Raw genomic sequence first — 26,872 nt, forward strand, 5'->3', positions numbered from 1 at the left:
GCATACAGGGAGAGGAGAAATAAAAAGAGTGAGAGTGGCTCTGTCCCCTTTTGGCTCTTGACCCACAAACAGCAACATCCATGTGGCCCTACCAGATTACCCCTAAGTGAATATGATTTTTCACAGAAAAAAGTTTACCCACTTCTGTTTTAAAAATAACAACAAATGTTTTGAATCAGGCCCAGAAAAACATGAGGAAAAACTTCTGTAGAAGTGTTGGGAAAAGTGAGATATAGGTGGTGTCTGCACGTCCTGCCCCTGAAGCTCTCCCAAGCACTCCCATTACCTGGGCCCTCTGTTGTGATGCCTGGTGGCTGTTCACATGCATATCCTGCTCTGCTGCCTAGCACAGCTGCAGCACCACCAAGTCATTTGCTGATGAGATCAGAACAAAGATCTTCTGGGAAGAGTCAGAGCAATCAGGAATTTCTTTACTCCATTTTAACAGGGAGCTTTGGGGCTGAACATGCTGGACTTTTCCCAGACCATTCACACCAGACTTGGGTATTGGGCCCTGCAGACTCTCCACCAAGAGGACAGGGAAGGCCAGTTTATTAGACCCATGCAAACAGAGCCATAGTAGTGAAACTGGGAAATGTGAGTGATTGTACAGAGTAATCAAGCTGGCAAAGCAGAAACTGAACTGTCAGTCCTGTGCTCACCCAGCCAAACACAGGGTCTATTAGAAGAAGAACCAACTTTTGTAATCTTTGTAAAACATATACAAACTTAAAAACTACTTGTGTGTAATGAAATGCATGGTCTAATGGAGAAGAGAAAGAAGAAGGCTAGCAAATCAGAGGCAGCCCATTTAGCTTCATTCAGGTTCTCTCCTGGCTCATATGAGCTTGTTCCTTGAACATGCCAACAGTCTCATCTCTTAGGTGGCAGGGGAACCATACAGTGGCCTATACCTGTGGATTCCCATACCTGTAATCCCAGTGCTGCCCAGGAGAGGAGCTAAATGACTGGGTTTCTGTAAAATGGTGCATCATTGATTGATGCCTGGATCCATGCTTATGCTGTGGTCCAAGCCTATTCATCTGTACACAATAAAGTTGTGGCCTTTTCCATTCCAACAAAATGTTGGAGGGGCTGCAGTGGCAAGCTGAAATGCTTAATGCAAAGCCCCACACTCACCCCTGGGTCTGCAAGATATCACACCCACAATTTCATGCAGACAAATTGATTTGGATTAGCATCTTAGTTCAATGAACCTTAGTTCAATGCTGGCAAGGAGGCAGGTTAGTAGTGACTGCTGCCTGGTAAATATCTAAGGTCATCAGGCTGGTTTTATGGGAAGAGAATATGTGAGGAGTTTGGGATGAACAGTGAGGAGTCTGCCACTGCAGCCCCTCTAATGTCTGCCATCTGAGACAGTTGCCTCTCTCTGCCTATTGCTAGAACTAATCCGTAGCATTTGCAATGGGCTCCAGGTGCCTAAAAACCCATCTCTCTATTTTTTCATAAATGAGCCTTTGTGTATATTTTATATATTCCTGTACTTTTGATGTCCCATTGTGATCAAGATCTATGTTGTTGTTTTTAAAATGGCTTCTCTTCACTAGGAGGCAATGGACCAGAAGAGTAATCTCAAAAAATTTTCTTCTGTTTGGCTGACAAATGGAACACATTTGCCTTTGTTTTATATAGCATGCTGGAATGGCCATCTTATGTGGTTGAAAGTGCATGACAGATTAGATAGCTAGTCAGATCTGGCAAGCTGAAATGTAGCAGAAGAATTATGGCAGAAAACTGTATAGATTAGATGATTTGCTGTAAACTGTACATAATTCAAACAATGGATCATTCAAGGGTCCCAGTAAAGAGAAAGGGAGACAGAGGGAGAGAGATTTATCTCTATGTATGGTTATCTCTAAAAGGAAGACATCCCAAGGGCTCAGAGTGCATGTAGTTTCTAGCATGGCATGTATGCACTGGTGATCTGGATGAAGAGAACTGATCATATAGAATGCAATTCACAGAGCTGCATGCATGTGCAGTGTGCTCAGAGGTACTTCTGAGAAACCATTCCTGAAATATTCAACAAGCCACTTTGAAATCTTGGGAGAGATTTAGGAAATTCATTCACTACAATGTAAGAAGCGTTGATATGTCAGAAATGGAGCAGTACCAACAGATATGCAAAACAATCTGCACATTGCATTAAGGGGCTTTTTGAATCTTTATTCTATATTAAAATGTTGAAAGCCAGCATGATGAAGTGGACAGAGTGTTGAAATATGAATCTGAAACAATTGCTTCTCATAAGTCTACACCAGTTTGGGCACTGGTTTCATATCTCTACTCGGCCATGCAACTTACTTACAGGCTTGTTGTCAGGGCATTGAACTTCTTAAAGGAAGTGCTGGATATAAATGTTAACAGATAATTACATGGGAGAAAAAAATCCAGGGGAGCCGTATTGGCCATCCAAAATATAACAAAATCTATATAACAAAAGCAGTGATACCTTTCGGGGGCTAACTCTAAAGCATAAAATGCATGATGAAAGCTTTTGAAGCTTCACTGGTGCCTTCATCAGGCAAAGATGTTAAAAATCATACAGAAGAAAAATGATAATGAAGAGGCAGTAGAGACCACCCCTTTCAGGGCTGTCTGTAAGTGCCCGTTTTTGGTCTGCAGCATTGCCGTAGCAACCCTTACAACATTTCTTCTTTTGCATGAGGTGTGGGCACTGTGATGCCCACACGTCATGCACATGCACATGCTTCCCGTGTGGGCAAGGTGGTGCTGTAATGGCACTGGCCGCATGTAGTAGGGCTTGGGACCATGTGGTTGGTGCATGGTCCCGAGCCCTACTATCACCGCCAGGATGTCACATTCTGGCGGTGTGTACTGGGCCAAAGTTAGAGTTACAATCTATCTGAGATGTTGTCAGTTAAGATTATATTGGGGGATTTCAATCCAGATGGAGGCCACTCCCATTGGCCATGTGAAGATTTGGTTGGAGGTAAAAAACCTCAAAGAGTTAAGTCCCAATCCTTTGTTTCCCTCTTGTTTAGAATGTTGCATGTTAATAAGATACCAAATTTAGCTGCATCAGTGGAATTTAGAGTTTGGATTTTGTCCTAAAAAATTACATTTGACAAAAAAAAGTGTTCCTAGTCTTTTAATTTCTTAAATAATGGAGCTAATATATATATTGGCTTGAATTCACTGAGGCAGTTATGAATATGTAACCTACACATTCATGATTGTTCTATATGCACGGTCTCTACATATTCTCTACTTCAGGGAATACATATTGGGATGGTGAAAGCCTCCCAGTTCCCACATACTGGACAGCATTAATTTCAAGTGACAGAGATCTGTTCCCCTGCTGAACAGGAAGCAGCTGATGTCTCCACCTCCCCACTGCATCCCCCTTTGTACAAGAAGTCTCAGGTGTGAGAGGGAATTGAAACCCTGCTTCTAACTGTCACAATGGAGATCACTCACAGGAGGGGGTGGAATGTCAGCTGTTTGTTCTTGATCGAGAACAAACCTCTGTTGTTAGTACTGTTGTGACTGCTGCCTGGTAAATGAAGGAGGATTGGGCTGCGAGACACTTAGCTATGTAATGAAGGTACCTATGTTGCTAAGTAGGTGACACAGAATCATGGCCACCATTAGAAACACAGACAAGGGAACTCTTTTGACTCCAGTGCATTGCCACCAGTTTTGCTTATCTTTTAGCAAAACATGGTTCTCTATACTAGAATAAACGCCTAATTGTTTCCTTAAGTTATCAGATACCAGGGAGCAAAGTATTTGCTTTTCTGGGAGACTTTTGTCACTTATTGCTTGGCCTGATCAAGGCACCTCCAGAACATAATAAACAGCAACTGAGTTATCTGGTTGTCAAAACATCTAATCAGTACTACATAAAAGTACAGTGTTGCTTTTTCAGTCCATGCCCACTTCGAAATATTACTCAGCTGTCATAAGCATTCATGAGCTGGGGAGAGATCCAAATGTCAGGTCACCCCAGAGGCCAATTCCGTCTTTATGTGCAGTATGGTCTTTCAGTATGATCATGAACAAATGAGAGAAGTTGATTTCTGGGAAGAATTAAATACAGAATAAAATTGTCTACATCTAATTTTTTGCCTTTTGCTTTTAAGTATTTAATGACTTATTGACTGCTTATGTTTACAAAATAATTTAAAGGATTTTTAAAAATCTTCAGTGAAGGGATTATTTGCTTGCTAAAAATTGGAATGTGCAGGGAAATATTTGAAGAAATATCCCGTTGGACAGAGATGGAAACTGTCTGGTGCTCCAGATGTTACTGGACTACAACTCCCAGCATTCTTTCCCAGTGCTTTTGGTAGCTAGGGCTGCTGGGACTTGCAGTCCCCACCACAGGGGTTGGATGGTTTAAGTATAAATCTTTAATTGTTATTCACCTAATTTATTCATACTGGGCATTTCAACCATGTCAACAGTTTCTAGAATTAAGAGGCAGAGATAGATCAAAATGCAGCACTAGCACCTTCTTGTTACTGACATTACCCTCTCTCCATCCAACAACAGCTAATCAAGGATTCCCCCACAAGGATCTTTCCCCCTCTACCAAAGGTGGAAAATTTTGTGTGGAATGTGTGTAGAAGGGCATTGTAATCACTACATTATCCCACACTAGCTCTCAAGTCCTTAAAATAAAAGTAATAGAGATAAGTAATAGTAATGGGATGTGGTGGTTCAAGTGGTTAAGACACTGATTCTGTTGACTGCAAGATTGGCAGGTTGGCAGTTCAAGGCCTGGGTGTTGCATGATGGGGTGAGCTTCCATCACTAGTCCCAGCTTCTATCAACCTAGCAGTTCGAAAGCATGCAAATGCAAGTAGATAAATAGGTACCACTCCGGTGGGAATACAAACAGCGGTCTGTGCAATCATGCTGGCCACATGATCACAGAGTAGTCTCTGACAACGCTGGGTCTTCGGCTTAGTAATGGAGATGAGCACCGCCCCAATGGTCAGACACGACTTGACAACCTTGTCAACAGAGAATACCTTTACCTAATAGGGGTAAACATAGCATGAACTGAGACAGCTTCAGTTTTAAAAGGAAACGAGATATTTGTGTACATTAAGAATTCAAAGGAATAAAATTGATCTTGATATCAAATTTAAATGCCCCAGATGTTTTGATATTTTTTCTTGCTGGAAGGTATGGGAACAAGTCATTTGATCAGCTGAAAGGCAAATGGCACCTGTTCACTTCAACTGAAATGAAAGTTGCAGTACTGGATCACTTTTTTGTCCTGTAAAGAGCACAACTGGGATAATAAGATTATCTATTATTTCTTTGTTATTGCTTTGTATACAGTGCTGCCAAGCGGTTTGCCAAGTTGTTTGTAAATGTGGATGTTACCTCTGAGCCTCATGAGGTCTCTGCTCTCTGGTTCCTTTGGTACGTGAAACAGTGTGGCGGGACAACTAGGATATTTTCAACAACAAATGGAGGACAGGTACGGTAAACCTTAATTTGTTTTCAACCTCATACACTGGGCATACACTACATTCAGTGCATTTGCCAGGATGTTATATATGTGGCCAGGCCTTAAAATGCTTGTAATCCTACACCACACACTATAAGCAGTTGGAATTCAGATACATAGCAATGTTAGTCTGGATCAGTATGCAAAGGGAACATGTAGCACCTCTGAAATTAATAAAGAGAAAAAAGTTGGTAATATAAGCTTTCATAGACTTAAGTCAGACTTACTTACTTTGGTCTACTTCATCGGACATCATCAGTAGTTGAGTTGATTCAATGAACTGGTGTCCATCATTGGGCTGGCAATGTGCAATGTCATATGGAGTGGTTGCTACATATGACATAGCACCAATCTACTCTATTAGTTGAGGGTGGTTTTTTTGTTCATGCTTTCTTAAGTCAACTCGGTTTACGTCTACAAGTTTTGAAACATGTGAGAGATATGCTTCTTGAAGGAAGATCTCAAACAGTTTCATTAAAATATCTTTTCTCATTTGCTGGAGAAACAGTGTATGTATTACCACAAGTTTAACAGTTCTTTTGTCAGTACCAGTGTGGTTTACATTTCAAAATGATTTCATGAATTCTATTACTTTTCAGTTAGGCCATACAAGAAATCCCCTTCCCCCATTTCATCCTCCCCTTTCTCCCTGATTCCTTTCTTTCTTTTTTTTCCTGCCTTCTTATTTCTTTCAAATTTTCTTCATCAACATGTTTTCTTCTTCTATCCATGTTCCTTCTTGTTGGTGTCCATCTCCAGTGTCCTGTACCTTCTTTCTCTGAACTTCTTTTCATCTTTCCATTTTTCCACCTTCATTCTTTCTGTGCAACCACACTATTTTTTCTTCTCCCTCCTTGGTGTGCCTTCTCCATTTCTCCTCATGCCTTTAACCTCTCCAGTCTACTTCCTCTTGGTGTGTCTCTATTTCTCCATTCTCTTATTTCATCCTGTCTGTAGTGTGTCTACACTTCCCCACTCCTAATGTTCTCCATAAGCAGCCCCCCCCCCCCAGCATTCAGCTTTAAACCACAAGGTAGCATCCTGTAGACCTCCTCTTGTCATCCTCCCTCCCTCCTATTCTTTGCTGGTTTTTGAACTCACTGCTTGCCATCATAACCCCTACTTACCACAGAGTGATAATTCTAATGAAAATGGCAATAGGAATGGGAGGAACCTTGTAACAAATCAGAACACTATCCCGAGACTGTTCCCTGAAAAGCACCCTCAAAATTGGGGAAGATGTACTTTATTATTCTGCCTTAACCTTTCCTGTGAGAAATGAAAATTAATGCAGTAGTTATGGTTTCAGGCATATAATTCACAGCATAAATCACAGTAAAATGCTAATCATTAAGCTGTGGTCTTTAAACTGCCACTAAATCTTTGAGAGATATGTAAAATAAAATTAATGGGGTATTAGGAAGTCGCTTCATTCAATGTAATACCAATGAGTAATTTAGCTAGAGCTAGAAGACAAAAACAAAATGGATCCTGTGAGTAAGCATTTATTACATATGGATATTATTTGAAACTACCATTTTGCCTGTTGTACTGTTTTCTCTCTGTCTTTCAGGAGAGGAAGTTTATAGGTGGTTCTGGTCAAATTAGTGAGAGGATTATGGAATACTTGGGAGAACAGGTTAAACTAGAGAAGCCTGTAAACCATATTGATCAGACTGGTGAAAATGTAAAAGTGGAGACTCTGGACCATGAAACATTTGAGGTGATTTAAATAATGGAATTCTGACATCTAAATAGGTTATCTGTGGTCATGTAAAAGAGAATCAATGCATTGATGACATATTTATATGTTTCATTGTTTTAATAAATAAATAAATATAAAAACCATGACTGCTTTGCCTCCAAAAATGGTTTGGTATAGTTGTTTTTTTATCTTCAAGTTATTTCTGACTTATGACAACTTTAAGGTAAACCTGTAACTGGGCTTTCTCAACAAGATTTGTTCAGAGGGGATTTTCTATTCTCTTACTCTGAGGTTGAGACTGTGTGACTTTCCCAAGGTCACACAGTGGGTTTCTGTAGTCAAATAGGGTAGCACTATACCACATCAACCCTCAAAAATTGGTATAGTAATGTTTTGAATTAAAATAAATAATTTAGCTTGAAAAGTTACCTTTTGGGCTACCCCAGCTGGGTTCTGATTTAGAATTATAAGGTATTATAAATGTGAGCATGTTTCTTTATGTCTTTTAAGCATGGTGAGGGCTGTACTTTATTTTTCCATATACCTGTATTTTAAAAAAATGTTTGGTTGTCTTTGGGGTATAACAATGTTTTTATCTCTTTAGTCATATGTTCTTTTATGTTGTGAGGCACCTTGGATCCCAATGTTCAGAGAAAGGCAGGATGTAACTAAAGAAATAAAGAAATAGATCCCATTAAGATCATTTTGTTTACATTTCTTTTCAAGGCTCAGTATGTGATTTGTGCCATACCACCAGCACTTACTTTGAAGATTCATTTTAACCCATCTATGCCTTCTATGAGAAATCAGTTGATCAATCGGGTTCCTATGGGATCAGTCATCAAATGTATAGTATACTACAAGGAAGCATTCTGGAGGAAAAAAGGTATTTCATTTTCACTGAAAAGTAGAAAGTAGTCATTTATCTCGGTTAGTCTCAAAAGTGCTACAAGATCCCTTTGCATATTATACATGTACAATGGTCCATCAGTCCCTATTTGCCTTCAAATACTAAGGGTGTGAAAGATGGATTGCTATTTTCTGCTGGAATTATATTCAGGAGTAATAATAAGGAGAAGGAGATGGAGAAGGAGATGATAAGAGAACATTCCACACTATTGGATATTGCCTCACTTATTCTTAGATACTTGGATAGACTCTGAATCCTTTGATAGGCAAAAACTCCAGTCAATAATACCTAACAGACTGTGAAAAGATGATGATGATGGTATGATGATGATGATGATGATGATGATGATGATGATGATGATGATGATGATGATATCTTAGTTTCTTGTGTCCTTTTTAGTGGAAAGGTAGGATTAAAAAGAATAATAGATAATGAAACAAAGAAATTGAGTCTTATCATGGTTATTTCTCTGTTATATGTGGTAAGGATGTTTTTGATACAAATTTACTATAATTTGCAGTTATGCTCCTGGGCAGGTGAATTTGTCGGAACGACATCTTGATTATTGAATTTAATTTTCAATTTTTCCATTTCTTTTTATCCCAAATATGAAAAAAATTAAATATTGGAGAAGTCATTCTGACAATTTCATCTGTCCAGGAGAGCCTGTTCATACCAGACAGTTAGAGTGTCATTATTCCACTGAGTTCTACGGTTTCATCCTGTAGAATCTTGGGATTTGTGGTTTGGTGACTGAGAATTTGAAATGCCTCTACCTAAACTGCAAATTCCAGGATACCAAAGGATGGAACCTTGACAGTTAAAGTAGAATAATAGAACTATAAAAGCATAATGTGAATGGGCCTCAGGTCTAGGTCTTTAAGGGCATAATTCTTAAATGCCCAGGTGTGAATCTCTGTGTATATCACCCATATTAGTTCGGAATTTAGGATTGCCACCTCTTTTCCTAACACTTATCAGGTACATGGTAGACGTAATATAGTCCTCCCCATGGTGAGAAATAGCGTACTATTGAATTTATCAAAGAGAAATAGAGGATAATTTTTTAAATTGTTTTTAAGGAACCTGGATATTCGCACATTGTTGATAATGGAAAAAACTTAAGGCTGTGTTTGTAGTTTTTTAAAAAGTTCTGAATATGAGAGAAATGAAAACCAACAGAATTTGCCATCCTCAACAGATAATACCATGTAGGAAAAATCCAAGAACAGGATTTGCAGTTTTTATAAAATGTCCTTTTGAAAAACAAATACATTGATGCACTTGCCCTTGGGTGACTGTGTAATCTGTCTGTGTCGTCCTCTGTCCTGCACAACTCTCAGCCCCAGGCATTTGTTTTGCCTGTATACGATTCTGTAGTTCTGGACTTCTCCTCTTGGCATTTCCACAGATACTGTATTTCAGGTGAAAATATGTGAAATATCTCTTTCTGGTTAACTACTCTGAGATGTTTTCTTAAGTAGCTCTTCCCATGCCTGCCAAGCTGCTCTATGGGCTTCGTTAGTACCACTACCTGTAGCTGGGTTTTCTTGCAGCACTGAAACAGCTGCATACATTCCATGTAATAAACTTTGCTGTGATAAATATAACACCTTAGATGTTATTTAAGTACACTGATTACTCACATCTAGATCTCTTTTTCCATGATCTCAGATTACTGTGGTACCATGATTATTGAAGATGAAGATGCAGCTATTGGATTGACATTAGATGACACCAAACCTGATGGAAGCTTTCCAGCCATAATTGGGTAAGTTATACCCCAAATTTTGTGAGTGAACAACAGTAAGAAGGAGGATCGAAATGTGAAAAGTATCTTACTTGTATCTTGACTGAAGTGTGCATCATATGGTAGAAAAATAGTTCTTTATGGAAAAGGTACCACATTTCATGGCAGTATTTACAGCAGTATAAAAATAGCCCCTGGAGAAGAATCCTGGTACATTCAGAATGGAATTTATTTTGTTCCAGTCTTATATGTTTTTCTGTCTATTTCATTTAACAGGTATACCTTTTCATTTACTATGCAGATGTACTGAAACATGTAGGTATGATATAAAAAGGGAAAGTTCATATTACCTTTGTGTGAAATGTGTAAAGTATGGCAGTCTAATTTAGAATTCTGTTCCCACATGAATGCAGTGGCCTGTCCCCACTCTTATTCCTTAGTACACTATATTCAGGTGACTTGTATTTTTCACTGAGAAAATGCACATTTTCCCTTTTCTATAGCATCCTATTGAAAGGTAAAGGAAAATACATGGCGGTTCCATCCTTTGTATTTCATTATGTTGTTATACAGTATCAAAAAGTGCCATTGGACAGTGTCTGACATTTTTGAGGAAAGAAAAAACATTTCAAGACATCAGATCTAACCATTAAAAATGTTATTTGATAATCAGAATAAGATTCTCTTCTGTGCTTCTTAATCTATTCTATGTATTCTGTGTTTTTAAAAATTTTAGTTTCATCCTTGCTCGGAAGTGTAGAAGATTATGTCACCTCACTAAGGAAGAAAGGTATGAACAATAAAATCACTGTGTTCCCCCCCCCCCCCCAAAAGCCAAATGTGATGCTTCTTTCTTTCTATAACTATGTGGTAGCAATGGTGTCACTAGGGTTGGCATTATCCAGTGTGGTAATGCATGGTGTCACCCCCACATTGAGCTCCTCCCATACCACACAACTCAGAATCCTTAGTAATGTTTTTTGTACTAATGTTAGTCATAAATCATAATTGCTGTCTAATACTGACCGTAATAGTAATAGTTATGACAAAAACAACTAACAAAATTAAAATTATACCTTTAAATTACAATATCATGTGCACAGCCTAAATGTATTTACATGCATATAGCTTCATGTGGTTAAAGTGAAAATTTGGTAAGATGTGATGTTTTAAAAAAGAATTTAAAAAGAATGAAACATTTAAAATGTTAATTTATTTATTTTAATTTAAAATTTAAAATTTATTTTTTAAGTGGGGGCTTCTCTCTTCTCCTCCCACTGAGCCCTGCCTCACTGACACTTTAGTGTTTTAAAGGGATGCAAGTAAACACTACAGCCCATTTCTGTCCAAAGGCAAATGTTTGGTGAGCAATGGTATCACCCCCCCCCCGAGTGTCACCTGATGCAGCCCACACCTCATAGTGATGCTCCTGTGTAGTAGTAGAAGGTATTTTCTGCTTGTACAAAATCCTAGTAGCAGTTTTGTCCAACTCACAGATGAAAAGATCTAGGAAAGGTTACTCTTTTTTTTTTTTTGATGACATTACCAAAAGAATCCCCCAGCCATGATTCAAAAATGAACTACAAAGTGTTTAAAAACTGAATTACAGTAACACATCAACACAGAATGCTTGATTGCCACAACAGTTACTTAACTGTATGTTTTGTTGGGTTTTTTTTTTAAATTTAAACCAAGACATTTGCCATGTTATACAGCCCAGAAAGGAGACTGGTCAGCTTAGTTCTATTAATTTGTAATTGAAACTTTTCAAAACCTCACTTCATCTTTGCAGATACCACATTGCTTACAAATATTATAAAACAATAAAAATAAATCAAAAACTACAGAACAAAGAATCAAAGCAAAGAAAACTGCAAAAGAACAAAAATATAAAAACAGAATGATTTAGTAAATTAAAATGCCTTGGCAAACAAAAATGGAATAAAAAGCTTTGCTCTGCATGATTTTTTAATTGAGATGGTATAATCAGGAGATCTCACACTAGCTATTTATGACAGCCAACACATGAAGGTTACTTATTACTTTGGATACAATTCCCTCCCCCCCCTTCATCAAACCAGAAGGAATATTTAGAGTGTTTCCAGACATACCACTGGCTGTGGTTAAACCAATTCTTAAAAAGCCTTCCCTCAATCCCCTAGAGAGATCCAATTATTGGCCGGTATCGCTTCTACCGTTTTTGGGTAAGGTGATCAAGAGGGCCATTGCCAACCAATTCCAAGCAGTCTTGGATGACACTGATTATCTTGATCCATTTCAGACTGGCTTCAGGTCAGGATACGGAGTGGAGACCGCCATGGTCGCCTTGGTTGATGATTTCCATCTGTGCGTTGACAGGGGAAGTATGGCCCTGTTGGTGCTCTTAGACCTCTCAGCGGCCTTCGATAACACCGGCCATGGTATCCTTCTGGAATGCCTGAGGGAATTGGGAATCGGGGGCACTGCTCTGCAGTGGTTCTGGTCCTATCTCTCTGGCAGATTCTAGTTGGTGTCACTTGGCGACAACTGTTCAGCCAAGAGGGAGCTCAAATTGGGTGTCCCTCAAGGTGCGATATTGTCGCCAATGCTCTTCAATATTTACATGAAGCCGCTGGGTGAGATCATCCAGAGACATCATCCAGTATGCTGATGACACCCAAATTTGCTTCTCCATGTCTCGGACTGCTTCAGTGACCAAGGATGACATCTCTCCTCTGAATGACTGAAGTCAGTAATGGATTGGATGAGGGAAAATAGACTTAAATTGAATCCAAATAAAATGGAGGTACTCATCATAGGCAAAAACAACAACAACAACAACAACAATAATAATAATTTATATTCTGCCTTTTCCTTGCAGAATCAAGGCGGATTACAAGCAAAGGTAACAAAAAATTACAGATACAAAGTACAAAATAACCCCCCTGTCAGTTAAATAACAGCAAACATAATAATAAATTAATTATGCAAAAAAGTCAAAAATACATGATAAAGAATACAAAATACAGAAATCCAATATACATGGCATAACATAATAATACAGGATACATGACATAGCATAATAATAACGTAGCAGATAATCTAAATGACAATCCCCAACTCTCCCCTGGCAGCAAAACAACAATCAATTATCAATTACATATCTAAAATAGTTAAATTCTGGGCTGATGCAGCAAGGGGTTCCGGGGGCATTGGAGAGCGGCAGAGCATGAAATACTCTGCCTCTCTCCTTCATGTCCTTTTCTGGGCTGGTGCAACCAGGTGGTCTGGGAAGAAGAAAAAAAGGCCAAGAGCCAGCATTTTGAAAGTGCTGCTCTCCGAGAGCATCTACCAATAGCTGCCTCAGGTCTGCTGGGCTTAAGGTGGTCCGGGGCAGGAGAATTGGGCAGGAGAAGACAGCCTCTGGTCTACAGTCTTTCCAAACACCACTCGGCTTAATCAAAACTCACCTTCCTCACTGCCTCCACTCTTCCCAGCCCAGATGGAATTAGGGGGCTGTCAGCTGACATTCTATCTGGTTCTTTCAGTGTCTCAGGCTGCAGCTGCCAGGTGTTGTAGGCTGGAGAGAACAAGAGAAAGGTGCCTTTTGAACTCTTCTTCCTTCAGCATCTCAGGCTGGTGATAAGCTCCCCAGTTCTGGTCAGGGTCACACTTCCCCTAAAGGACTACGTTTGCAGCTTGGGGGTGCTCCTGGACTCGTCATTCACCTGTTGTCCCAAGTGGATGTGACAGCTAGGAGTGTGCACTAACAGCTCCGCCTGATTCTCCAGCTACAACCCTTCCTGGAACGGGAAAACCTTGAAATGGTTGTACACTCCCTGGTAACCTCTTATCTTGATTTCTGCAATGCGCTCTACATGGGGCAACCCTTATGCCACATTTGGAAGCTGCAGCTGGTCCAAAACATAGCAGCCAGATTGGTGACTGGGAATTCCAAGTTTGATTCTATCACACCCATTTTAAAATCCCTTCACTGGCTACCTATTAGCTTCCGGGCACAGTATAAGGTGTTGGTTATTACCTATATAGCCCTACATTGCCTGGGTCCAGCTTACCTGAGGGAATGCCTCCTCCCATATAATCCTTCCCGCACTCCCAGATTCTCAGGGAAGAATCTACTACAGTCAGAGAGAACTAGACTGGTAACTACTTCCCAGAGGACGTTTTCTGCTGCCACTCCAAAAATCTGGACGAGATCCGCCAAGTAACATCTTTGGAGGCCTTTAAGAAGGCAATAAAAATGTATCTTTTCTGGTGGGCCTTCCCAAACTGATCCCCTAATCTCACTCTTCACTTCCTTAAATTGTTATCTTCAGACTGATTCGTTCTTGACTGATCTTATTGCCCATTGTTTGGGAATTGCTTTTAACGTTAATTTTAGGAGGGAGAGGGAGTGGAATCTGGAGTCTAGTGTACTTTTATCTACCATTTCTGTGCTTTTGATTTCATTGTTTTCTCTTTTTTATATGCTATTACCCGCCTTGATCCAACACAGGGAGAGGCGGGTTATAAATAACAATAACAATAATAATTACAAAGATTTCTTCTATACTGACATGATGAAGATCAAGGACAGGCAATATTGTCAAGTTCTGTAGACAATTTTCTGCCCCTAGGACTGCACAAGGACTGAACACACAGCCAAAAATGCCAAAGAAAATAGGACGTGGCTGGAAGTTTGCTTGTGGATTTGAAGAATAGATAATCTTTTATTTAAACAGTGCAGACATCTGTAATGTACTGAAAAGTTAAATGACCACTACTGGTAGCTACTAGGAGAGGCAGAGTAGGCCTTCTGGTGAGTCTGGAGGCCTGGGGCAACAAAAAGTGCCATCTGATTTCCAAAACATGTAGAGGACCAAAGGTTAAGAACCACTTTTTAAGGTTTTGAGAAACATTGCTTGTCTATAGAATAAAGTGTCATGCGATTATACAGTGGATCCTCTGCATATGCGGTCTTTTTATCGGCGGCTTTGAGCATAGGTGCTCAAAGCCGCCGGCGCACGCGGGGCGGAAGGGGCGGCGCGTCCCATTCAATTGAATGGGCGCGCGCACCCGTTGTGCCTCGCGCGCTGCCGCACTGAGCCCCATTGTTTACAATGGGGCTCGAGCATAGGCGGAAATCGCCATACACAGCGGGATCCGGAATGGATCCCCCGCGTATGGTGAGGTTCCACTGTACTAATCACTAGGAGCAAAAATCTTGAAAAGTACTGAAGGGCCATGTCATACTTCATCATCCAGCTGTTTATACTTGTGGTTCCTCTTCCAGCTAGCAATGTATGTGGAGATCACAGAAGCCCATTTTCCTGTGTTTTTACCCTTGCTAAGATCCCTATCAACACAGAGCATTTGCAAATCTGAAAAACACTGGTGTATTAAAATACAGAACAAACTATTGAGAACAAACCATTTTTTTCTTTTGTAAATGAAGTTCAGAGGAGCTATATATGACTCTTTAATATTTGTCCCATAGGAAAACACAGATCTGTGAACTCTATGCAAAGGTATTGGGATCACAGGAAGCCTTACATGTAAGAATTTAATTTCCATTACAATCTACACCATAGCGAATGTCATAAAGGATTGTTTTTGTGGATTTATACAGATTTAACATTTCCAATAGTTGTTGCAAACTGTTAATTGCATCCACATTTTCATAACTGCCAAGGAAAACTTAGGAAAGACAGTTACAGAAGATGAAAAAAGGCAAGGAAAAGTCTAAATTGATTCATTTGTACAGGATTTTTTGTTCCACTGGCAGTATGTGCCATTTCTTCATTTGATTATTGTTACACATAAATGTTCTTTCTTTTCAACTAGATCTAATAATGAAACTAGTAAGTGATGTCTTATTCCTAAAGCCTTTGCAAATGTACAAAAATGTACAAAAATGATTAAGGTTTTTTTCCCCTGCAGAAATAATGCCGGTTGACACCACTTTAACTGCCATTGCTCAGTGCTATGGAATTTTGGGATTTGTAGTTTTGTGAGATATTTAGCCTTCTTTCTCAGAGAACCTTTATCAAAGGTTATCAAAGATGAGTAGAAGATATGAAGGAATGAGACCCACTGCAGTAATGGATTTCCTGTGTAATATTAGCTTGGCTCTGGTATGCTGAGTAGTAGGGCTTGTGAATTGTTCTCTCACAGCAGATAAGGACAAATTCAAATACATTTAGCATCTCTCTTCAAATGCTTCATGGCTGAGTTTTAGCATAAAAAACAAAAGTCTTTTTGTGGTTCCCAGAGAAGTCTCGGCATCTGTTGGATGTTTCATAAAAGTGTCTTCTATGGCTTGCTTTGGACAGTTGAGGATTCTGTTTATGCCTTTTTAAAAGGATTCTGTTTATGTTTCTTCATCACTACATGTTAACATTTCAGAATCATTCTTATCAGTGAAATATTCCAAGGGTGTACTTTGGAAAAGCAAAGGTGCAATTTATTTGGTTAGACTATGGAAAAGTTCCTTTTTTGTACTATAATTCCCAGAATCCCCTAGCCACCACAGGCAGTAGACTGGGAGTTGTACAAAAAATAACTTTCCTAAACTGTGCCTTTTATTTTGTACGTATCTAACAATCTTTAACAACGTGCTGGACAAGAGAGAGCATAGGATTTAGATGATATTTTCATTTGCCTCTCTCTTTTAAAGTAACTGTTCCTCCAGATTTGTTTATTTGGATAAACAAATAAGCAAAAGTGTCTCATGGAAGGCTACTAATATTCTTCACAGCTGTCTCCTCAGTATTACTTTTACTTCCAGATGTTTGATGTCTCCTTTCCTCCTCACATTTCTGTTAATGATTCCTTTGTAGCCAGTGCATTATGAAGAGAAGGACTGGTGTGAAGAGCAATATTCTGGAGGATGCTATACAGCCTATTTCCCACCAGGAATAATGACTCAGTTTGGAAGGTATGATAACAAGAAACAAGTGTCTCTTCAAGAAGCGCAGGAAGAAAAAGATCTAGTTATCATGGGGTGATATTAAGGAAAAGCCCAGTGTCTAAGTTATGTTTTTCTTCCCTTGGTTCCCCAGATTTTAAAAGTTAATTTTAGAAGCATAATAGAAGTATACAAAAAAGGTCTAAGTTATACACTATGATAAAAGCAGGAAAATAGTAACATAAAAAGAGAAAAGAGAATCATGTTAGTAAGAGGTTTCTATAAAGGCTGATCGAATATCAAAATATAAATCCATTTGTTGGCTTCATTTGTACACCATTCTTTCAAATACTGCAAGTGTTGTTAGGTCTTCTGTCCATAGGATCACAGGTAAAGTTATCTTTCCAGTGTCGAAGTATCAATCATTTAGCAGTCTAGAGGATGCAAAAAATCCACATCCAGTGGCCCTTTGTTAATTTCTAAGATACAGGCAAGTAATTCAAAAGAACCTGGGTGTCTCTAAATATTGAGAAGCTTTCAAAAACCATGTTTATCCACCTAATTACGGTATTTCCACCGAAAATGGGGCAAACTGCAGGATTGCTCCAAAACATATATGTTAAAGAAGCATTGGTAATATTTAATCTTCAGCACTTTGTTTATTTAGATAATCCTTTCTTCAAAAGACACTATGGTGACCAATGTACCCGAAACAGCATGCCTATAAAACAATTGTCCATTGGTTAGCCAAGACTAGACATTCTAGTTCCCAGTTTCATTCCTGTTGTAAAGTCCCATGTCATGTTTATTAATAACAGACATTTACATATATAAACCATTGATTTAACTACATTGATTCAGCTTCTAATAACAGTAATTTTTTTAATATTAAGGGAACTTTGGAAACACTTAGGGCTGCAGGGCCAAATCTGGATTGTAGCAGTTGTAAATATTGTCCTTTAGCTCATAGAGGTAAATTAAACTGATTTTGCAGAGTTGAGACTGGCAGAAACTCACCACCACCACCAAGTATTTAATTTAAGATAATTATACCATTATCTCTCCATACCTTCCATAAAAATATTTTCTTACTGATCTTCAAATTTGGAGCTCCTATAAGGTCAATTTGGAATGAGCATATGGGTCAAACTAATGGTTGATGAGGCAATATTTGCCACACAGTTCTAACATCTAAAATTGTGGCAATGTATTGTCTTTTTAAACAACAATAACAAGAGCCAAGTACTATCAATTTAAATAAAGATGTCAATAATCAAGATTCCAAGAGCGACTATGGTGGGTTACTCACGTGTAATGACGACCAAAAATAAATGCAAGATGAGTATGCCCAATGTAAATGAGAAGACCTGGAAGGCCAAATCCTCCATCTTTAATCATAATTTGCATAGTTTTCAAGCTTCTTGTCTTTTGGCTGCTTTAAAGGGTCCTTCGTGAGCCAGCTGGGAGGATATTCTTTGCTGGCACTGAAACTGCTACTGAGTGGAGCGGCTACATGGAAGGAGCAGTGCAGGCTGGAGAAAGAGCTGCCAGAGAGGTACATGCAGAAGGACCTTTCACACTACGCAATTACAGCGCCATGATTCCACTTTAACTGCCATGGCAACATCCCATAGCATGCTGGGATTTGTAGTTTAGTGAGACACTTGAGCTCTCTGGCTGAGAATTCTAAATAACCTTCTCTAAACTGCAAATCCTACATGCTGTAGGAAGTTGCTATGGCAGTTAAAGTGCAGCTATAGCATGAGTCATGTACTGTTCCAGAATCCACATTGTGCTGCAAAACAGACATCTAAAATCTATTTTAACAATAGCCAGTTGGCTTTGTAAGTTTCATTTAAATTCATAGCCCATTGCTGGTCCTAAGGGAACTCTGGGATAGTTTATGAGATGACAATTAAAGGTATAAACAACAAAGAATCCTGTGGCACTTGTTATATACCTTGATGAGCTTTTGTGGACTACTAGAGCCCACTTCATGCTATATAATTTGTCAGTCTTTAAGGTGGAGCAAGTAAATGTTTAGAGTCCGAGGACCAATTTTCTGCCCATGGGATCTTCTGGGAGATATATAGACTGCCCCCCCCCCCCCTTTGCCAAAAATTGAAAGAAACAAAAGTGCCAGAGTTCACTTCTGGGCTTTTTAAAATTGAGATTTTTTTTTTATATAGGTGCAGTTGCAGGTGTGTGTGTGTGTGTGTCCATCCAGTGGTTCTCAAACTTTTTGCCCTAGTGGCCTTTACATTTACATGCAAATATTGCACACACCCAATTTGACCTAGTAAATGAGTAAAAATATAGTGGTCCCTCCACATTTGCTGGAGCTAGGGGTAAAGACCCCTGTGAATATGGAAAAACTACAAAAATATAAACACTATATTTTTTACCTGAGAGAACAACTCTCTAGGAATCTCCAGGTCCTCCAGTACAACTCTATGATCAACATCTGCCAAAAGGCAATCATAGAATCATGCTGGAGAATATACAAATACCTAGAGAAGTATTTTCTCTAAGAACGTCTAGGTTCTTTAGCACAACTCTGTGGTCAACTTCTGGCAGAGTTGTGCTGGAGCACCTGGAGATTCCTAGAGAGAACGTATTGATCAAAAATGCAAATAATCAAATCTGCAACATTCAAAGCCACAGATATGGAGGGCCAACTGTATTTTGTTTAATGTGAAGTCAAAGGCTTTCATGGCTGGAATCCATACTTTTTTTGTGGGGTTTTAGGGCTATGTGGCTGTGTTCTGGAAGAGTTTATTCCTGACGTTTTGCCAACATCTGTAGCTGGCATATTCAGAGAATGCTGGCATGAGAGTGATGCCAGCATTGTCATGTTGGCATTCTTTGAAGATGCCAGCCACAGATGCTGGTGAAACGTCAGGAATAAACTCTTCGAGAACATGGCCACATAGCCCCAAAACCCCACAAAAAACTATGTGAATTTTTGTTGGCATATTTACGTATATTCATGAATATACAGGAATATGCAGTGTTAATGCAGTAGCATCTTGTCCTGAGAACTGGGCAGTGATGGTACTGGTGGTGGGAGGAGAAGTGGCAGCTCAGGTTGGGCCCCGCCAGAAGCCACGATCCACCCATCTTCTTCACTCGCCTCTTCCTCCTCCTTCTCCATCTTCTTCAGGCAGAGGCAGCTGTGCCCTCTTTGTCTTTCCCTTCCCCTCTAGCAGAGAAAATGTTTGAGAAGTGGAAGAGGAGGGATCAGGGGCTCCACATCTTGTGCCCCCCTTGAGCAACACTCACACCCCACTTGGGGTCTTACCCCACAATTTGAGAACCACTGCTGTAACCTATTTCTACACCTTAAGAGGCATTTCATCCTGGAGTGGGGGGGGGGACAGGAAAAGAGTATTTGGGGAGAGTCTGGGGTGAGACTTGCAGCAAATGCTCAGGGGTCACATGGTGCCTTTGGGGCAGTACTTTGCCCAGCCCTCCTTTAAGGTGCCACAGGGATGCTGCTGTTTTTGCTGCAATAGATTTCCTAATCTCTGGAAATTATAATACATAAAAATATATTCAAGGACGTAGCCAGGATTTTGGGAAGGGGGGGGTCAAGACTAAGTGCCACCATTTTGAGAGGCTAAGAGCCCCCCCCCAAGACACAAAAAGAGGGTCGAGCGTTTACCCGTGACACCTTGATGGCACCACTTTAACTTCCGTTATGGCTTTGTGCAATGGAATCTTGGGAACTGTAGTTGAGTCATCTGTCAGGTGCCATAACAAACTACAAATCCCAGCATTTCACAACATGGAGCCAAGGGCAATTAAAGTGGCATCAAACTGGATTATTTTTTCAGTGCAGATGCAAACTGAGTCCTTCCTCTGAAGGTGTTTACATCAGATAAATTCAGCTTGATAAAGCAAAGTGCAGCTGCTCAAGCAATGAGCGGCAGCCACTCTGTTCATGCTCAGAGACACTCTGCTCATGCTTTGAGACACTGTATTCCAACATCTGAGCTGAGCTACGAACCCAGGCTGCATCCACACATTTCATTCCCACTTCCAAGAGGGATTTTTAATTTTGAGACACACACACACACACACCTTTTAATTCCAAGACCTACCTATGTATCTATCTATCTATCTACCATAATTTTTAATTCCAAGCCATTATACGTTCCTTTCTTTTTATATTAAACAAACCCCTTTAAGAGAATCCTATTTTGGGAGAAAGGCAGGGTATAAAATCAATCAATAAAAAATTATAGTGCAATAGTCCATCAGTGCATGGCTTACATTATAAGACTTTATACCTTTATACATTTAAAAACAATTAAAATCACAGTAGGCTCAGAGTGCTACAGAATCATGGAATCATAGAGTTGGAAGAGACCCCAAGAATGGCCCTGATCCAGTCCAACCCCATTCTGCCATGCAGGATCTCCCAGTCAAAGCATCCTCAACAAATTATGTAATGGAGGTGTCCATCTGCATTGTAGAAAGATATACTATAGATTAATGCTATGGAAAATCACCACCTTGAGTCTGTATATTGGGAGAAAGGCGGGATATAAGAAAATAACAACAACAACAATATCTGGATATTGTAGTTTTGTGAGACATTTAGCCTTCTTTGTCAGGAAATCGCAGGATTTTCCATAGCATTAAAGCAGTGTCAAACTGGATTATTTCTGCAGTGTGCAGCCTTATTAGACTGCAGTTCCCATCAGTCTGTGGTGCTGCTGGATGATGGGGCCTGCAGTCTAGCATTGCCTGGAGCAGTGCCATAGGATTCCACAGCCCCGATTCATCATCTTAGATTGATTCCATATATTAATTAATTAATCATAAAAACATAGAGTTAGAAGAGACCCCACAAAGGGCCATCCAGTCTAACCCCATTGTGCCATGCAGGAACTCTCCATCAAAGCATCCCCATTGACATGCTGAAAAAGGGCCAGCTAACTGTATTTTATACTATTTGTCTTTTAAAAAGAGTAAAAACAAGGCTGGAAGGAAGCCTCTTGCCTTTTTCCATCACGGACCCTCCTCTTTTTGGTTGTTGCAAAAATCCAGAAATGACTGTTTTTGAAAACATGAGTCCATTCTCAGGAGAAATGTCCAGAGTAGAGTCTTGAGTCTCCTTTCTCTGGACTTCCAAAACCCCAAACTGACCCTGAGAGCATCTGGTCTGATCCCAGCTCAAGGAAACTTGGGAATCCTGAAGGTTTAGATCAATGACTGAATTATTGAATTATACAAGGCATAGTGGTCTCAGGGTTTTGCTGAAGCTCAGTGTACAGAAGCACAACATTATTTTAAAAATATTGTGCATTAAAGCCACGGAGGAGAGGGAAAAGAGGAACTTTTGTTTTGTCTTTCCTCTGTTCCCTCGCCGTGGTTTTAATGGAGGGGAGGGGGGAGGAAGGAGCTTGAATGCCCCCAGGACCTGATGGTGGGGTTCCGACCCCCCCAACACCCCCTCTGGCTACGTCCTTGATATATTGTCAGCAAAATCAGTTAATAACAATAACCAACAATGCTAAATGTGAGCACCCAAATGAAAACCTGTCCCCATACAGCTCCTATTGCACCACCTGAATTTCTAGTGACAATGGGATAACAATTGTGTGTTAAAAGCAGTGACAGATTCATACTTTCATCACTTGGGTACTTTCTTTAAAGTTCACACTAAACCTTGGAGCAATTACCTGCCCTCTTGACATCAGCCACCACTGGGGAAAAGACTGCAGCATCTAGTGGAAAGCCTGACTGAAAATAAGGTGGGGTGGCCAAGCTGCATTATTTTGCAACAAAATTTTAGTATTTTAAGTTATTCCTGGAAATAGTCCATTTAAAAACCATCTCAGACATGATTTTATTTGCAGATTAAGGGCCTGTTTCTTTCCCTGTTTATGTAGAGACCGTCTTTTGTGTAACTTGATCTGGCCTACCTACCCTGCAGGCTTTGGCCTTCATGATAAATTCATATTATGTGGGTTTTGTGCAACTCTTGCTCATTTCAGCAGAATTTTATCTCTTTACATCTGCTTGGTGAATAATTGCTTCCTTAACATTAGGCAATAACCATTTTTAAGTGAATGTGAAAGTCATTTTTCCCTTTATTGAATAGAACAAAAAACTGGAAATCACATATTCACAGTAGAAGAGTTAAAAAATAACCATTCTCACTCTTTTAGATATTGTGCTGTATGGGAAAAATTTCAGCAGGAGAAATCTGGAAGCCAGAACCTGAATCACTTGTAAGTTTGCAATTTTCTGATGGTGGTGGTGATGGTGATGATGATAAAGAATATCATTGAGATGAAATGGTACTTTATTTAAGACATTTACTGACAGATAAATGTCAATCACACTTTTCAAGGCACTGCTCTCACCCTGAGATTCTTTGGTGAAGAGGGTCCAATCCGTGAGACTGAGGGCCATGTCTTGAAAACTGGAAACACTAAGGGACTATGCAACCTCTTTGAAAGCTGAATTGCTCCTACTGGTGGAGAAATGATTCATGTTTTCGTTGGGGTGGGGAAAGAATGGAATGGCAAAGGGACACAAAAGCCAGGGAGGCATGGGAACCTCACTTTTCCACTCCTGTTGTACATTGTCCAGCTGGGTGACATCTTTTCAAGATGGTTGTTTCAAAATGGTGTGCAGTGTTCTAGTTATGGCTGCAGTGTGTATTTCTATTGTGACATTAGAGATGTTTGCTGTTTGCTTTCACTCTATTTCCTAACCCCAAGCATGAAATTTGCCTCTTCCCATTTGTTATGATTCCTTTCCTCAACACATAGCTAGATTTAAGAAATGCTGTGGCTCCAACCAATGTGAAGTTTAAGAGGTCTCATAGTAATGGCAAAATAACACTTTCTTTTAATTTGAAATGTAGTAGTTTAGAGCTCCCTCTCCATCTGAGTTCATAAAAGGTAGTTTAATTATCTGGTCTATAAATATAGCACTAACTGGATTCTCCACCTTGGTCAAACTAGGGACAGATGACCTGGTCTCTTTCTGACCCTGGTCATTTGTAGTTAGTTATAAACCCACTCTATTCAGAGCTTGGGAAAGTTACAATTTTTCTACAACTCCCAGAATCCCTTGACCATGTTGACTGATTTTGAAAGTTATAGTCCCCCAAAAAACTAACATTTCCAAGCTCTGAATTGTTCCTGCTTCCACACTATGTGATTTTTAAATAAAATAAAATTTGAACATTCACCTGCATTTTTTTTTTTTTTTTTGCATTTTCCTGCAAATATCCACTCTGCTGTTGTGTACCTTGAAGTAATTTGCAGCTTATGGTTACCCTATGGCAAACCTATCACAGGGTTTCTTGGCAAGATTTGTTCAGATGGAATTTGTCTTTGTCTGATTTTGAAGCTGAGAGAACCTGACTTGTTCAAGATCACCCAGTGGGTTTCCATGGTTGAGCAGGAGTTCAAGCCCTGGTCTCCTAGAGTCATCCCACCTCTTACACCAATCAACCATACTGGCTGTCTTAGGTTTTCACTCCCATCTCCCAAGTATGCATTTGTATGTACAGTACTTAAGGTGAAAACTGCATGCAAAATTTGGAGGAGTGCACAGTTGAAAGGATAATGATATTCTAACCTACATATTTGTCTGGGAAATGTGATTTTGTTTGGTTCAATTAAAAAGATATACTGAATGAAATTTATATCAATCCCTACTCCTATCACCTCAGTGGAACTGTAGGAAAGCAGTAATGTCAAGAAAATTTGAAAACATGCAAACAAGGTGCAGGCTGCACCTGATGACATCCCAGAAGAGGGGTGACGCCTGGTCCACCACCCCCTACCTTAGTGCCATCACCTTGTTCTCCTCATGCGAACAGTATCATGAGGTGGCACCAAGGAAGCCAAGCACCTGAAAGCCCCACCTCCCCCCACACAGGGTAACACCCTGGGCAGTGATGCCACTATGCAGACCGAGAACATCTTCCACCAAGACTTTGGGGGGGTCTTCTGAAGGTCTCAGCAAATGATGTCATTGGTTTGCATCTGGCTGGGTTTGTATAGCCTGATGCTTCTCCAGTCATCTTCACTCTCCACCTTGCAACAGAATGGCTATGGTATGTGGAAGCTGTTGCAGCACAATGGTGTCCAGGGGGTGGTATTTGGATTTCGCAGAGAGCAGAAAAGAATATGAACCTCTGCACCACCAACAGAAAAGACATACAGTGAGCCCTTGGTATCTGCTGGGGTTTGGTTCCAGTACTCTGTATGGATACCAAAATCCATGGGTGCTCAAGTCCCATTAAACACAGTGGCATAATAAAATCATGTCCTGTATATAAAATGGCAAAATCAAGGCTTGCTATTTGGAATTTATATATTTTAAAAATATTTTCAAGCCATGGATGCTTGAATCCATGGATAAAAAATTCCATGGATATGGAGGGCCAACTGTATGCAGATATAAGGTGGACTTAATGCCTACGTATGCCACTAACAGAATGCTAGCCAGTGATTTCTGTTAAAAGACATTTCTAATGCTTTTGAAGAAGGTGACCCCACACTAACTGATGAACTGTTCTTCCATCTAGGATGTTCCCGCCCTGCCAATCACAACGACCTTTTGGGAAAGGAACTTACCTTCTATACCTGCACTACTGAAATTGATGGGATTCTCTGTACTCTTTACAGCAGTGGCTGCAGCTGGGCTTGGTGCATGTAAAAGGGGTGTGTTGCCACGAAATGGAAAGTGGATGTCCTAATGTGAACCTGTATGTCTTGATTTGCAAATTTGTGTGTATTCACACAATCATTTTACTCTCACTGAACAGTGATTACTGTCACTCTCAATTATCCCATGTCTTTATTCTATGAAATATGGTCTTGTGAAGGAGTTTGGTATGTTTTTGAGAGCTCATTAACTGACATCCCTGTGCCTATATTAAAATATACACAGTAGAAGGAGCCCTAGTGTACTTATATTTTTTTGTTTTTATAAAATGGACAACTACAGTGATCTCACTGCAAAACCCATAGCACAATGAGAGAAAAGTAATTGTGTGACACTATCTTTGGTCTCCAGATGTTTGGGAGATTAGATAACATAGGCACAGGGATGTCAGTTAATAAATCCCAGCTACAAAATCCCATCTAGATTTGGAGTCTAAATTCTTTGGCATTGTATTTTGGCTTCCCTTCCAATCCTGAAGTGTTTTGCAAAAAGGATTGCTTAAAAATTGGGAGAGCTTTATTTTTGTGATGTTTTCACTTCAGTACAATGTTGAAAACATTTAGACTTGCTCAGTAAATAGTCATTTATGTATAAGTTGTATAAAGCATGAGCAGGGCCACAGATGAGTAGGGTGATCTTAGTGACATGCAAAAGAGGGTGGGGTTCTTGGACCTTTAACAGCTGTACAGAAGACAGAATTTCAAAAGGCATAGTTTGCATGATCCATTACATTTGCTAAAATTTCTTTTTCTTTTTCATCCCTGTTCTCAATTGGATGTGGCCTCCCAACAACAAATGCAATCATGAAACCTATGTTAGTTTATATTTTATTTATACAGGTCCATATTCTTGAATCATTAACAATAATGGTAGCTAGGAGCAGAACAAAGGATATGAAGGATTCATATATCCATGGAAGGAGGATAACAAACTGTCCATGGCACAGGAAAACATCATCCTTATGATTCCCTGACTTTTTGGTTTCTAGAAGTCTGTTTGGTTCCAAACTTCTCTCTATAACCACAAGAACCCATGATTTATCACCCCCCCCTTTTTTTAAAAAAAGGAAATGATGGTTACCAGCTACAGATGCTGGATTACATCCAGATTTAGGTCTAATCTGACCTGTAGAAAGAATGCAGTTTGACATCACTTTAACTGTCATGGGACAAAGTTATGGAGTTCTGGGACTTGTAGTTATGTGAGATATTATTCTTTGTCAGAGAGCTCTGGTGCCACAGCAGACTACAGATCACAAAATTCCATAGCATTGATCCATGACAGTTAAAGTGATGTCAAACTGCATTACTTCTTCAGTGCAGATTAGACCTTAGTCATGCTTAGGGCAGACCCACTGAAATAACAAGGCTTGAGATACTTGTGAGAACATGACCTGTTGGTCTTGGTGAGTC

General features: G+C 39.8%; 1 protein-coding gene across 1 annotated transcript in view; it reads left to right on the forward strand.

The window, feature by feature from the left end:
• The window catches only part of LOC121927300 (amine oxidase [flavin-containing] B-like), a 65,527-nt gene extending 38,884 nt beyond the window's left edge, over positions 1–26,643 (forward strand). Inside the window, exons 6-15 of the mRNA XM_042461021.1 lie at positions 5,338–5,479; positions 7,083–7,232; positions 7,941–8,100; positions 9,799–9,895; positions 10,611–10,664; positions 15,351–15,408; positions 16,693–16,790; positions 18,204–18,315; positions 22,940–23,002; positions 25,321–26,643. Of these exons, the coding sequence (XP_042316955.1) occupies positions 5,338–5,479; positions 7,083–7,232; positions 7,941–8,100; positions 9,799–9,895; positions 10,611–10,664; positions 15,351–15,408; positions 16,693–16,790; positions 18,204–18,315; positions 22,940–23,002; positions 25,321–25,491 (1,105 nt within the window). The 3' untranslated portion in view covers positions 25,492–26,643. The remainder of the gene's footprint in view (positions 1–5,337; positions 5,480–7,082; positions 7,233–7,940; positions 8,101–9,798; positions 9,896–10,610; positions 10,665–15,350; positions 15,409–16,692; positions 16,791–18,203; positions 18,316–22,939; positions 23,003–25,320) is intronic.
• Positions 26,644–26,872: the final 229 nt, after the last annotated feature.

The sequence above is a fragment of the Sceloporus undulatus genome, chromosome 3 (assembly GCF_019175285.1).
Source record: "Sceloporus undulatus isolate JIND9_A2432 ecotype Alabama chromosome 3, SceUnd_v1.1, whole genome shotgun sequence".
Lineage (NCBI taxonomy): Eukaryota > Metazoa > Chordata > Lepidosauria > Squamata > Phrynosomatidae > Sceloporus > Sceloporus undulatus.